Here is a 13,931-nt window from a genome sequence, read left to right as displayed (position 1 = left end):
CCGCACAAAAATCGCGTTATCGCTACCGGATACTGACCTTAAGGAAAAGAATCGAAAAGCATTGTGACGTCACACATAGGGTTGTCGAATGACGGTAGCGCTTTGGCGTCACAATAGCACCAAAAGTTGTCGTTTACTTTGTACACTGAGATCGCAAATAAATCGCAAAACGCCCAAAGAGTCGGCGCGAGGTGACTTAGGAACAAATTCTGAACCAAAGAAAGTTGTTGTTTTAGCAGCGAGATTTCTCGAACAGACAAGCGTTGTGGCGAGAACTTTACATTCGTCGGAAATTTGTTGTTTTTTGTCCTTGTTGTGAGGTTTCGTGGTTTTGGCAGCGCGACGATATTTTTGTAACTTATAATGACCTGTTCAGTTTTTTTTACTTATAATGATTGCTGAAACGTGGGAAGTATATGTTCACTTCGGAAAAACTCTCTGGAAGTAAGTCAACTTTCGCGACTTGATTTGAAGCCACTAAACGTGTGTAGAGCATAAAAAAGCAATTTAGGTAGAAGGTCACATCAGAAAAATAAACTTGCATTAACAGTTATGGAAATATGTGGTAAAGGGGTTTAATAGGAAAACGGGTAAGCTTGACGGTTTTATAAGAAAGGATTTGTTCAGTGAAGGATTTCAAGTGGTTACATCGTCTTAAACTCACATAAGAAACGAAACTAAAACACAATACAAGTTTTGAACCCAGGATATGTTTGAACAGGGTTCAAGTTTGAACAAGGTGTGAACAGGTAAAACCACAAACCTTTATTAAAAAACTTGCTGCTAACGTACGTCAGTCTGTCAAACATTCTTTGCGGAAAAGCAGAGACTAGGAAATTTTGCATTTGCCTTTTGTGGGATTCCAACCCACAACATGACAGACAGCTGTTCAACATTTTAGAAATAGGTCACCGGCAGTGTCGATTACCCAAATTCTAATCTAGTCTGTCCTCCGAGCGTTCTGTTCAGCAAAGTCGTCATTGGAAAGACTTAGCCTTCGCCTTTAGTGAGATTCGAACCCACGACAGCACCACAACGTATTATAAAACTATTTTTTGATACCAGGTGTTTAAGTGTGACAAAATCATGACATCAAATAGAATGGCCGCCGCCGCTGCACTAAGGAGAAATATTGCATTACGAAGCACAACTGGTGCTGGTGTTTCACTGAGATCCACCAGGACAAGTGAAGTTTCGAGTTTTGTTAAAAATTGCAACAAGGCCGAAAATTATGCTCTGAGGAAAGAGGTTGGTTACTGTGTAGTATTTAGTTTATGATACAGTTTAGTGTGATAAGTTTTACTAATAATTGTGTAAATGAGAGAATGCATATCACAAGTGAAACATATTTAAAAATAATACAGAAACTTTGACTCAAAAGCAGAAAGTGTCGCCAAAAAACCAAATTAAGAAATACCTTTACAACGCATTTATGTGCAATTAAAAAATCAAAATTTTTTTGAAAATGTGGTGTGCTAAATCTAGTCAGAAAAACGAAATGGTCTGAATGTTTAGGTTAAAACTCAACACCACAACTTTTTTTAACTGTTTAAAAAAACAATTCCACACAGAAAATCATTAAACAAACTTTATCAGGTGCAAAATATTTTATGCAAACTTTAGTTACTTCTTAGTTACTTTTAGTATTTGACTTTATAGCTTTACATATAGTTTGAAAAACTCCTATTTTTCAGTTGGACATCTGGCACAAGGACACCAACTTTGCTGTGCGTAAAGTAACAAAGAAACAAGATGACATGTACAGAGCTCTGCTGAAGTTGAGCAAGACTAAGAAAGAAATCAAAATTGTTAAACTGGACAAACAGAAAGACAGAGAAGATTTACGAAATTGGATCAATTCGAAACGAGGAAACCGACGCCCTGCTGTCCAAGTTAACCCAGAATCTCTAAGTCAGTTAAGTGGAGGTAATAGCACAGATAGAAACTCAAAGTTTATTACCAGGTGTTCTTTAACAAAATTTACTATGACTGATTTTAGGTCAAAGGTATTGCTTTTCTACACATTTTAATTTTCTCAATAAAGCATAATAGAATGAGCAAAATTCAATAAGAGTCAAATTAAAGCTATGATATAAGACGTCACGGTTTTGAATACCGGTAATCTAAGCAAAAAAATCAGAGCCAGAACCAATATTCGAAACGTAGTTATGCTCTACACAAATATATTGGCTCTGATTTTTTTCCTGCATGTAACGTTACAGAAGCTAACAAGGAAGAATACAAACCAACCTTACACCCTGGGGGTTCAAACGTATTGAAGATTGTCCACCCGAACCCTCAAAGTGTCAAAGGAAAAATGTCACCGAGCAATGATACACAGAGTGAACAACAAACTAAAGTACTCAGTTTAGACAATCTGGCTAAGCATAACAAGCAGCAGATTGAACAACATTCTCCAAGAATTCAGCATGATGTGGAAGCTGAACAACAAAATTCGCGGGATTTGCATCACAGTATCGCCAAACAGCTTTCAAAATCACAGCAGTCAAGCATCTACTTTCCCCATTACACAAAACAACAATGCAAGAGTTCTATACCTGACAATGGCATTGTTACGTCACAAACCGGATTATTACAATGCGAACCAGACCAGGCTATTGATGCTGTAGGCAAAGCAAATGATATTAAACCTTCTAATAAAGACCACAGCGGCTTGGCATTGGGTCAAGTTCATTTAAAAGCAAGTAGTAATGGTGATGAAGCCGCCCAAAGTTCTAGTTTTTCTGTGTTACGGCCTCTGCATGCACAAAGACTTAAAACCACCAAGTTTTTGCCGTTGGGGCTTTCCAAAGCTTTAACTGAAGAAAACGATACAGATTTGGACACAACAAAGTCTTCGCTTCACTTGGACGCATATCCGATGGATTTCGAGTCTTATGAAGACCAAGAGTTTGGTTTTAAAGATGCAGGCAATAATTTGGACGATGTTTTTCCCGTACCAAAGACTAGCAATGACGAAATTGAAACTGTTTTGCCGAAAATTCGACAGAAACGGAACAAACCAAAGCGGAGGAGATTAAAACTGAAATCAAACAAGCCTGATCCAACTGAGGAGTTGATCAACAATTCCACTATTGCTGTAAGTTGTAAAAGCTAATTCATTCCATGCTCTTACATTAGCCGTATAATATACCCTTGTTTGATTACGAAATCTACAGATTTGAAAAAAGTTCCAAACGATGGCAGTTGTATATATTTTAAACGCACAACATGATTTTTTTTAATTTTTAGATAGTTTTACATGACTAAAAAACAAAGAACTGTTTTAAACAAAACTAATAAATGAAAAATTGTGTGCAAAATTTAAATTAAAGTCAACGGATGATAAGTGCTTAATCACATGAGTCTATACTTACTTAAACAACACACTCTCCGCCCCCAACTTGGTTATTTAGCCCTTAAGCGATTATCATTTTGTTTTGTCACAAAGGTGCGCCCTGGAAAGTCCTATGACGTCACAGTGTACAAGAAGGGGGAGGCGGGCGACCTTGAGGGGGATGTGACGTCATGGAGCACCACGGTTGACGTGGCAAAGTATTTTCACTTGTCATCAAGAAGGTTGGTAAAGTTAGAGCAGAATTAGGCTATAGTATCCAATTTGGTAAAAAAAACGAGAGTAACCATATCTGCTTTTCAATGAATTTGAATGTATTGTTTAGAACTTAGAAGTGGTTTTGTATTTAACTGTCCATTTATAATACTGAATTGGTAAAGTAAAAACACAAAAACTGTCGTTTACAGAGAGCGATTACAACGCGAAAAACTCCTCGAAGACGCGAGAGATAAAGAAGCTCAGCAGCGCCGACGCGTGGATATGTTTTTACAGAAACTTTCCCGCGAACTGGAAACAGATGAACGGTCGAAAAACGTAAGTTAACGCCAAAATTCAAATCTCTCTTTGCTTTGTTTAATATATACATACATATTAAAAAAGCTGCATTATGCAATAGCTTGTCATAAATTAGCAATATAAAATACTTTACTACTAGTAATTGATCCTTTTACTTTTCGCAGTACAACCGTGACGCTGAAGAAGCAAGACTGAGAATGCAACGACGCCTGGAAGCACTCAAGCGTGGTCCACCCAAATATGGGGTTGGTGACGTCACCAGTGTACCAAATTACGTCAGGATTTATCCAAGACTGTAAGTTGGGCGGCCTTGCTCATTAAATTCGCCAGAAAATATTGTTTTGTTGATTTTTTATGAAGGTTCCTTTAGGTAACTATTATAGCAACGGATTAAAGCAAGTTAGTTAAAGTTTTCAATAAAAAACGTTGTTTAATTTAATAAAAGAACTTAACAAGCCCTCATCGGAAATGATTAATGATGCGACGATTTTGTGATATCATAATGAAAACCTTTATGACAACATACATGTGACAGTTTACTTACTTAGGTTCTAATGTTTTCAGGACGACGGAGGAAAGAAAAGTACCAAGGACAATCAGGAAACGTTCCAGTTGGTCTGTGCCCTCCTTGTTTACCCTCCAAATCGCTGCAGCGAATCCAAGACTTGTCCCGCCGATTCAAGGGGGTCCACGCAACCCCCCTACTATGAACGATGCCTCATCCCACCTGGTCAACATAAACCTTGACAAATATTTGCTTCATGCAGCTGATGCGTAAATTTAAATGATTTTTTGTGAGTTTCGTAAAATGATGCAAATATACAAAATAAAAGTAAAGTTTTTTTAATATTTAACAAGTGAGGGCAGATCCGCCAGTGGCCACCTTTTAGCACAGGCTGATTCCTGTAGGACTGTAATAACTTTTTCACTTTTGCCACATGCTTTTTACGATGCCAAAATCTTACATCAAAACAAACAGTATCATAAAAAATGATCACAGTACGCATATGTGCGTTTGTCTTAACATGTTGATGTCTTTGTGCAAAACTAGTACCCAGTGTGTGTTGTCAAACCACCTGCAAGTTAAAGCAATAGTGGATACTTTTGTTTGGTTGAAAATGTATCTGACATATACAGAAGGCATTGAACCTACAAAAAGATAACAAAAGCGTTAACCGAAGCCCAAGGGGAAGCACTAAACGGCAAAGCACCGAACGGTGAAACAGGAATTATGAATTCGCTGCTACGTAAGTGGTCACGGGCTATCTTTGCTAACGTGTAGAAACAATTAAAACATGTTCTAGTTTGTGCTTTCCAAATACTTTATAAGTTACAGGGTTGAATTACTAGAGCTCGCCTTTCATTAATTTTCCTTAACACAAGAAGGACGGTGATATGAGTACTTCATATTAGTGGTCGGGGGAAAATCTACCAAAAATAAGGACTTGGAATAATTTTTATTAAAACTAAAACATGAAAAATAACATTTAACGATTTAGCGGCCACAAGATCCGATCCTCGACTTGCACAGACTGAAAAAGAAACGAACACCACGAATAAACAAAATAAATCACGTGTCTGTTACTTTAACCGTTTCAAGCGGCTGTTTCGTGTTTACTGAAAGTCGCTGTGTTGAATTGCGAGCGAGATGCGGGCAGTTTAGATTAATCCTTTTTGTTAGCAAACGGTATTTGTATGGCCTTACAGCATGTCATTCGATTTCAAGCAGAAAAAACGCCTCAGTTCGATTTGGTTGCTTAAATAGTTACCATGGTTTGGGTTTAGGCTTTTCATGTGTTTGTCGTAAAAATGTTTTGAAAACAACACGGTTTACAATCTACCGATATTTCATTGCGCAAAATTTGCTAAAATCGTAATGAATTGTAAAAATGACATTCCTGCAGCCCCTGGTCGTTTTTATTTTTATCAAACTAAACTTTCGGTTAACTAATTGTTGAATTTTAATGGTTTTTGGATGAATGAAAGTTTTCTCGTACGTAACATGCACACCCTCACGGATTGCCGTTGACAGTGAGAACTATAATAATTTTGTCTGATGTCAAGTAGAAATGCAACTCAAGTAAGAAAATAACGTGAAAATGTATTCCGTTTTAAATACCAGATTTCCTTCGTCCTCTTTTCTCCCACCAAGTTCAATCACGTTCAAGGCGACACTGCAACCGTTACTTAGTCGTAAAACCTAACGCGGTTTTCTGGCCTCTTTTTTCCCTACTCTCTCGGTTGCACCCAAGCCGACATTCGCAGACCCGTTCAAGCACGATATATTGCAGGTTTTAGAATTAGATGATATCTGTTCCAGTTAACTACAGTTTATTCCACGTAGTTTAGTTGCACGGACTTAAGGCAAGAGTTTGAAGAACATGACATAGATTTGTATTTGCCAAAATACTGCCGAGTTGAAAAAGTTGTTTTCAAACGTGGTATAAATGACTTTTGGCGTTACAAGCTAAACTTGAGTTTCTTTGACAAAAGAAAAAAACTTCATTCTCACTTCTTTGACAAAAGGTAACGAAGCGATGCAATTGACAAGTGAATACAGATACGTGAAAGGGTCAAATTATTTCAATGATTTTTTGTTTGCAACTTTTAGACGTTGTAGTTTTACCATGTACGAAGGTGATAGTAAAGTAGAAGGCTTATTCTTCCAAATGAATGGTGAACATAATCACAAGGCTTATTTGTTAGAGGTTGCATTATTTAAACCTATCCAAAGGTAAAAGCAGTATTGTTTGCATAAATGCTAACAAACAACTTCTATTACTTTTCTACCCGTAACCCAATCGACAGAACAAATCCATTATGCGAACATCGGAGGGGGAACTCCCGCCTATATTTATAAATAGAACGCGGAACTCTCTCTTTTTTTTATATGCCATAGGTGGTGTGGCGGGGGATGGTTACCTTTTTTGCCTCAATTCTCTCTTATGGACCCAGTGGTGGTGGCTTGCTGTCGACAGTTTTTGGCGTAATTTTCCCTGAACCTCTCGACTGCGCTCAAGCCAACACTCGCAGATCTGTGTTCAAGCGCGCTATTGTAGGTTTCAGCTGATATCTGTTCCAGTTAACTACAGTTTATTACACGTAGTTTAGTTGTGCGGACTTAAGGCACGAGTTTGAAGAATATGACATAAACTTGTATTTATTAAAATAGTGCCGAGTGGAAAGGAGTTTTTTAAACGTGGTATAAATGACTTTTGGCGTTACAAGCTAAACTTGAGTTAACTTCATTCTCACTTCTTTAACAAAAGGCAACGAAGCGATGCAATTGACAAGTGACTACAGATACGTGAAAGGGTCAAATTATTTCAATGTTCTTTTGTTTGCAACTTTTAGGCGTTGTAGTTTTACCATTCGAGAGTGATAGAAAATGAGCAGGCTTATTCTTCCAAATGAATGGTGAACATCACAAGGCTTTTTTTGGTTGGGGGTTGCATTATTTAAACCCATCTTTTAGAAAGGTAAATGCAATACAGTTTGCATTAGTACCAACAAACAACTTATATTACTTTACTCCCCATAACCCACACGCCAAGTCAAGCTTAACTAACGCATAATTTCTCTAGTCGGTGGGGGGATTCCCTCAGACTATACAGGTGGCGTGGCAGGAGTTGGGCAGAGCTACCGCCGTGGTATTATTCGGATAATTACGTTTGGCCCACAGCGTCTATCTAGGCTTATGCTAGAGCGCAAGTAACGTTTGGTATTCGTGGTCGTGTTTCTTATCTGGTTTGTTAAGTAGGAAATTGAATTAAAACTATATCCGTAAAGTTATTGAAATCGGTTACAAACAAACTTAAACAATAATAATAAAAAACATAGTTGTTGTACTTTGACGATTTACAGAAAGTAAAAAAAGCTAGATTTGATTTTGTTTACAAAAAATACAAGATATGGACAACTTAATTTCTGCTTCACAAGGGAATACGACTTCTATTGTGGCTCACCCAGAAGGAGACGTTTATCCAGAATTCGATGTAGGCTTGGAAAACATGATCAGAAAAGTCTTTGAACGACCTTTCCATTTGGAAATATCGGTCGCAGATTTCAACAGACAGCGTGCATTAATATACAGGGAAAGTGAACGGGCTTTTGCATGAACTTTTTTGTCAAGTTATACATCCTTTGGCGATTTTGAACTTTTTTCAATAATGTGTGTAATACTGTGGCTTAAATGCAACATTGCCACTTTAAATTAAATCATATTTTACAAGTTTCCATCCTGTAGACGCTTACTTGCTTGTATACCATAAATTTATTTTCGTATTTCCATCAGAGGTGTCAAACACACGGACCTCCAAGGGGTGTTTGAGTTCTGAAATATATTATTTTGTTGTCATGTTCCCTCTGTAACATAGCTCTTTGAGTTTAACCTTTATATTACTTCATACAATTTTCTAGACGCGCTAAGAGTGTGACTACTGAATAGTAAAATATTTACTTCGCGCCGTCAATCTTTATTTATTTTAAAGATTGGTTTTAATGATTTTTCATTACATCGCTACTTTATATGTATTGTACAGCAAATAGAACCATGTACCACTTTGTTCCTTTGTTGCGTTTATGTTTCATTGTGAATTGCCATTTATATGCGAAAACCTGAAAGCAATTCTCTGTATAGCTAAAAAATCAAAACAGAAGCTGATTTCCACTCTGTTGGTTTTAAACACGATTTTCGAGTTTCATGATCTACACAAAGGCATAAAACTTCAAAAAGGTTGACTCCCTAAATAAACCGGTTAGTATGTTGTTAGTACTTGCATTTTATCTATTGGATTGCCTGTATGCGAATGGTACAATGTGTTCTTTACAAAGCCAAAAGAGTGGGTTGGTTTCAACTTATCGCAATGATTTAAAATCTTATCGCACTGATGAATTTTTATGTAGTTGTTTCAACCTCTTAAGTGATATGCAATGATGTTTGCCCATTAACTGTATAAGTTTTCTCCTGAATTTTATTGCCACGCATATTTTAAACCGCAGGCCAACAGAGTATTTGTTCGCGAGAGATCACGTGTATATTTTGTGCATTACGCATGACGAGGTCCAACAATCCGTAAACGTAACATTGAGAAGAGAAAGAGAAGCGAAAGTATTATTTTGATTAGTGCTAATTTAATGTGGAAGTCAGAAATAAGTTTTTATTTTTATTACGTCATAAACATTTTACAGGTAAGGGTATCCAATCCAAATAAAAATGCGTCACCCTTCTTCGTAAGCAACCACCGTACACTTGGAGTTACAGAAGGGTTACATCAGATATGTCATGTTGTCTTTGGGATTAATAGACAAACCCATATATAAAATTTTGGTTTGGTGTACTATGTGCGTGTGTCAGCATGAAATAACCTATTCCAGTTCTTTTGAATTTCAGAGAATTTAAAAAAGATCTTTACCGTGAATTTAAAGCATCCCAAACAACAATAAGTGGACGACAAAACATGAATGGCATAAATACTTGTTTTGCTTAACTGTAACCAGCAAATTAAAGAGTTTACATGTCTGCAATTTGTTTCTATTTTACCTTTCGCAAACATGCTATCCAATACACCCCGAAGGCAACCTAATGGCTGTAATTGCTCATCCCGCAGGATATCTAGTTACATAAACTTATATGGCTGTAAAAAAATGATCAAAAAGGTTTTCAAGCGATCTTTTTTGAAATATTCTTAATTGAGTAAAACAGACTGCGAAGAGTCGTATGTTGAGATGGACCTAATGCGTTTACATAAACCTTTTAAAAATTACAGGTCGCTGTATTTTCATACATTCTTTGTTTTTGGTGACTTGACAGTGTAACAATAAAAAAGTACATTTTTTGGTTTACTGTCGCATCTTATTTTATCTTAAACAATACAGTTCAAAAGACAAAACTCTTTGTATTTTTATTTCAAAGATAAATATTTGTGGCCTGAAGTCAACGCTTTACCTTAATGGTGCCGTTGGTTTTGTTTCCAAAGAACAACAATTCACCTAAAAGCATAATTTTTGTTCTGCCAACTTGGCTTCGTTTAATTAAATCGTATATTTTGTAACAAAATTACAAATAAGACTTTTTTACAATAATTTAAATCAGAATAACAACTATAGTTCAACTGTTTAACTCATATCTTTGCCTTACCGTAATTCAAAAACAGCAGCAAATAATGAATCCCTAACAGAAACATACTTGAAAAAGTTGTAATGTTGTAAATTTACTTTAGTTTGTTTTGCGCTTTACATTTGTGTCAATTCTGTTTCCGTTTTACATGTTCATTTATATGCTCTCGAGCATCAAATCGTGGCTAGGTTCATTAAAGCTTTAAAATGTTTTTGTTGCTGTAAAGTTGAAAATAATGTATCTTTCGACACTAAAACTGCCTTTGTTTCACCCAAGGGCAGTAATTGTGTCGGGAAATTATTTTTAATAACACAATTTAATGAAACAACTTCCGCTAGGTTGCGTTGTAGAGTCGGTTGCTATCGTCACGTAAACTTGTAAATAGAAAGACTTGGCGTTGTTGGCCTCGCCAATGTGGCAAGTTACATTAGAACTTGGTTAAACTATAAAACCTATTCGGCAATTTGTGATGCCCCAACAATTTTGTGACGTGATTCTAAAAACGCAAAAAACATTAATGACGACATTCACATAAAGTTGACTTACTTGAGAAATGTTTTGTGAACGAAGAACTAATGACAATGAAAAAAACGGACCGTTCTGTCTTTCAAATCGCTGAAGTGAAGAAATCCAGAAGCTTCGACTCCTGTTGCCTCATCCATCTGTGCAACAAATTAATTACCAAATGTTAGACATGAGATTTATGCTACCAACCGAAACAAAAAAATCATATTCACCAAAACAATTTATTACACTTAAATTTAATTTTCCTGCCGTTTTTATTTTTTATTTTGAAGAATCGAAGTTCAACACAAATTAAAAGGACGAACAGTTATTGCGCTGTATTTAGGTGTAAGACCCTAAACAAAATTGAAACATCTATTAATAGCAATTAGCGGGTATATCTATAATAGACATCGCTTGGATCACATTGTGGAACATACCACCAATCGGTATAACAATGCAGCATGCAATATAAAACTGAACCAAGTGATGTTACGACAAAGTGATAGTAACCAAGTACTGCAACACTATTTGCCAATGTTTCGTATATTGTCAACGCTGTCAACTCAACAAAAACATCAGCCCATCAGGCATACATCTGACGGTTTTCGTAACAGGGAACGTATGCTTGCATTCACTGCAGCGTATTGTTCTAGTAAATGGGCTCCACAGGCGAGTAGAAAAACACCACTACCACACCTAGCACCAGGCGGCGATTCGTGCTTCAACTTTGGCGAAACAAATGTTTGGTAGTCAGATTTACAGTGAAGGTAAAAGTATATAACGAATATCAGAAGTAAGGTACCTGCAGCTAACAAGGCCCATTAAAAAACTATTGCGCATACTAAAAAACCATTTAACCGTTCCAGGCCAAATTCGGCATGAATGTTGAGGTTGATATTAAACATCCATTTGATTTTGAGGACGTTTGCAAGTTTTGTTTTAGTAGGATAACAGTTTAAAAAAAAATAAAACTTGGGCCTTAATACAAACCTATATGCTGTTAATAAAGCCCAACATTTTCATGTTTTTAAAAATAGTCTAGAAACCAATCACACTCATTTATACTTTGCTTCGGTCAAATGAAAGTTCAAACAAGCAACGTTATTAACTCATAATACACATATACTGTTAACTAAGACATATAACTGGTAATCTGAAGGTACTAAAAAAATAATATACGACCCCTTGTCATTTGATAACCAAAAATACTAAACGAAAAATTACTTCCACAAACATCTTATTCAGACATTTTATCTCCCTAAGAGAGCAAAAAAGCAAATTTTGTGCATATCAGTCGCCTTTACTATAAAAGACACTTGAGAAAATAACAAATTATAGTTGGGCCTTATTGCAAGCAATGCCTGATAAACAAAACCGTAATAAAATTTATTTGAAGTAATTCTTTTTTCCAGATCGGATAATGCTCCAATTAAACTAAAATGACCCCATTACTAATATATCTCAATAAGTTTTGATTTCGACAACACAACCTTGTTCATTTTTGCTACCAATTTTAACAAAAAATAATAAAAAGTTGAAAATAAACCCTTCTTAATTTGGATTGGTCATGATAACAATTACATATAACTTGCAGGTCCAAAACTTTATAAATCATTTTACATATATATTTTAAAATTACATCAAAACGGAAGCATTTTTTCTAGCACATAAAAAATATTAGCAGTGGGCCTTATTATTCAGGTACCCTAAATGTCGTGTCGCTGACGATATTAACTGCGTAAATATTGCCTATAAAACGAATATCAGAAGTAAATGTCGTGTCGCTGACGATATTAACTGCGTAAATATTGCCTGCAACATTCATTTCATTTATAAATATTACTTTGGTGTCTAACAGTCTTGTACAATACAGAAGAACGTGACAAAGTAAAATGCTGGTATTGTAATTGAAGTCTCTAAACAGGAATCGTCAGGAGGAACCCTGGACAGAACATGCAAAGTGGTTTCCAACGTAAGTTAGGTTGTTAAAACGTGGTAGATCCAATACATTGAAGGTGAACGCGATAGAGTAAAGTGCTGATATAGCAACGGGGGATTGCATAACTGTCGTACACAAGACTGACCCTGCAAACTTTACGCTGTTAAAATAGGGTAATTTACTGATTACGTTTGTGTCTGAAACCAACAATTGCATTGTTTCAACGGTTCCACTAGTAGCAGACCGTTTTATTGGTATTTTTATGAAAAAAACGTTTGAAAAACTTTCATGGCAGAACAGGACTAACATATTTTATACGAAATCCCTTGATTCAAATTTGGTTGAATATTCTCTGCAGAAACAAAAAACTCCATATCGGTACTTCCCCGCGGGACTATTTAGCGTGTTCCCTTTTCTTCACCATCTCATCGAGAATGAAAAAAAAGGTTAGCGAGTAAGAAAAGTGGAGGTTAAAAGTGATTCCATGTTTTCGTGTCAAATGTAGCAACCACGGTGGGTAAAAAGTAATTGATATTGTTTGATTCGCATTGTTGTGGTTTTGTGGTTGTTTGCAGATTTCGAAAGTTTAAAATTAAGCTTTAATATTATTTTAAACCACTGGCTTATAGCATTTGTAAACTGAACTATGTAAGGAAATTTAATTGGAAGCATTTTTTATGAAATAAGTTTTAGGCGTCGAGTCCGTATGTGCGAAAAAGCAAATTATTACCAAAAAGTACCAAAGATTTTTTTTGATTACAGCAGCAGTGTGCTAAGTTGGAAAAAATATCAGGCAGCTTGTTTGTTAAATGCCAGCTGCAGGTCGTAAAATGCTTTAAAATATAGGCGCGTGTGCAATAGCAAATTTGCATAATGTGGGAGATTTCTTAAACTTGATTGATTTAAGTTAAGATGAACATAAATTCATAACTGGGATCAGCCCTGAAGCGTCTATGCAGACCAGCGGTCAGCGCGAGTCCCGGAAAGACTCCTGTCGTGGGTTCGAGTCCCACCGCAGGCTAGATTTTTCTAGCCTACGCCTTGCCATATGGTGGTGAATGCTTGGTGACCGGCTGATTCGGTATAGCGCCTTCAATGGGCCTACGCGTACTGTGATTGATTGATTTAAGTTTCACAACTAAAGGCTTGAGTCGCGCATGGGAAAATCTATATTATTGTTTGGTTTGGAGCGTGTCGGCATCCCGAAACAAACATAAGTGCCAAATCACCGCTGCTCATCGTTAACAATGCATAGTATAAATATCCATCAATAAATGCCAAAAACTGCAACTCGAAGCCCAAAAAAATCTATTTTTACGCCAAACGCGCAGTTCAAGACCTAGCGAGACGAGGCCAAAGCAAATACCAGACCGCTTTTTACGATTGTGCAAACAGGACTAGTCGTCGGAGAAACGCACATTCCGACATTTGTAGATTTTCTGCGCCCATCAAGCACGCAATTGAAGGTTTTCTGTGCCCAAGCACGCAAAACGTTA

General features: G+C 36.5%; 1 protein-coding gene across 4 annotated transcripts; it reads left to right on the top strand.

Moving 5' to 3' along the window:
* Positions 1-52: 52 nt before the first annotated feature.
* On the top strand, positions 53-4,720 carry LOC145238650 (uncharacterized). 4 transcript variants are annotated; one of them, XM_080101887.1, is made up of 8 exons: positions 53-444; positions 1,066-1,248; positions 1,695-1,926; positions 2,223-3,100; positions 3,452-3,579; positions 3,763-3,889; positions 4,036-4,166; positions 4,436-4,720. In XM_080101887.1, the coding sequence occupies exons 2-8, from the start codon at positions 1,087-1,089 to the stop codon at positions 4,647-4,649; spliced, it is 1,872 nt and encodes a 623-aa protein (XP_079958013.1). In that variant the 5' UTR covers positions 53-444; positions 1,066-1,086; the 3' UTR covers positions 4,650-4,720. The 4 variants fall into 4 exon arrangements, with proteins under 4 accessions (XP_079958013.1, XP_079958012.1, XP_079958014.1 ...); XM_080101886.1 differs by having other exon boundaries at positions 53-749; XM_080101888.1 differs by having other exon boundaries at positions 53-1,248; positions 1,695-1,911.
* The last annotated feature ends 9,211 nt before the right edge of the window (positions 4,721-13,931 follow it).

This window comes from Phallusia mammillata, chromosome 7 (genome assembly GCF_965637545.1).
Source record: "Phallusia mammillata chromosome 7, kaPhaMamm4.hap1.1, whole genome shotgun sequence".
NCBI lineage: Eukaryota > Metazoa > Chordata > Ascidiacea > Phlebobranchia > Ascidiidae > Phallusia > Phallusia mammillata.
Note: the sequence above shows the minus strand (reverse complement) of the source record. Positions and strands in the feature narration are given on the sequence as shown.

Coding starts and splice junctions, on each gene's coding strand:
- LOC145238650 (XM_080101887.1), top strand. CDS start 1,087: ATGACATCAAATAGAATGGCCGCCGCCGCTGCACTAAGGAGAAATATT. Junction 1,927..2,222: donor TCTAAGTCAGTTAAGTGGAG/GTAATAGCACAG, acceptor GTAACGTTACAG/AAGCTAACAAGGAAGAATAC. Junction 3,580..3,762: donor TTTCACTTGTCATCAAGAAG/GTTGGTAAAGTT, acceptor TGTCGTTTACAG/AGAGCGATTACAACGCGAAA.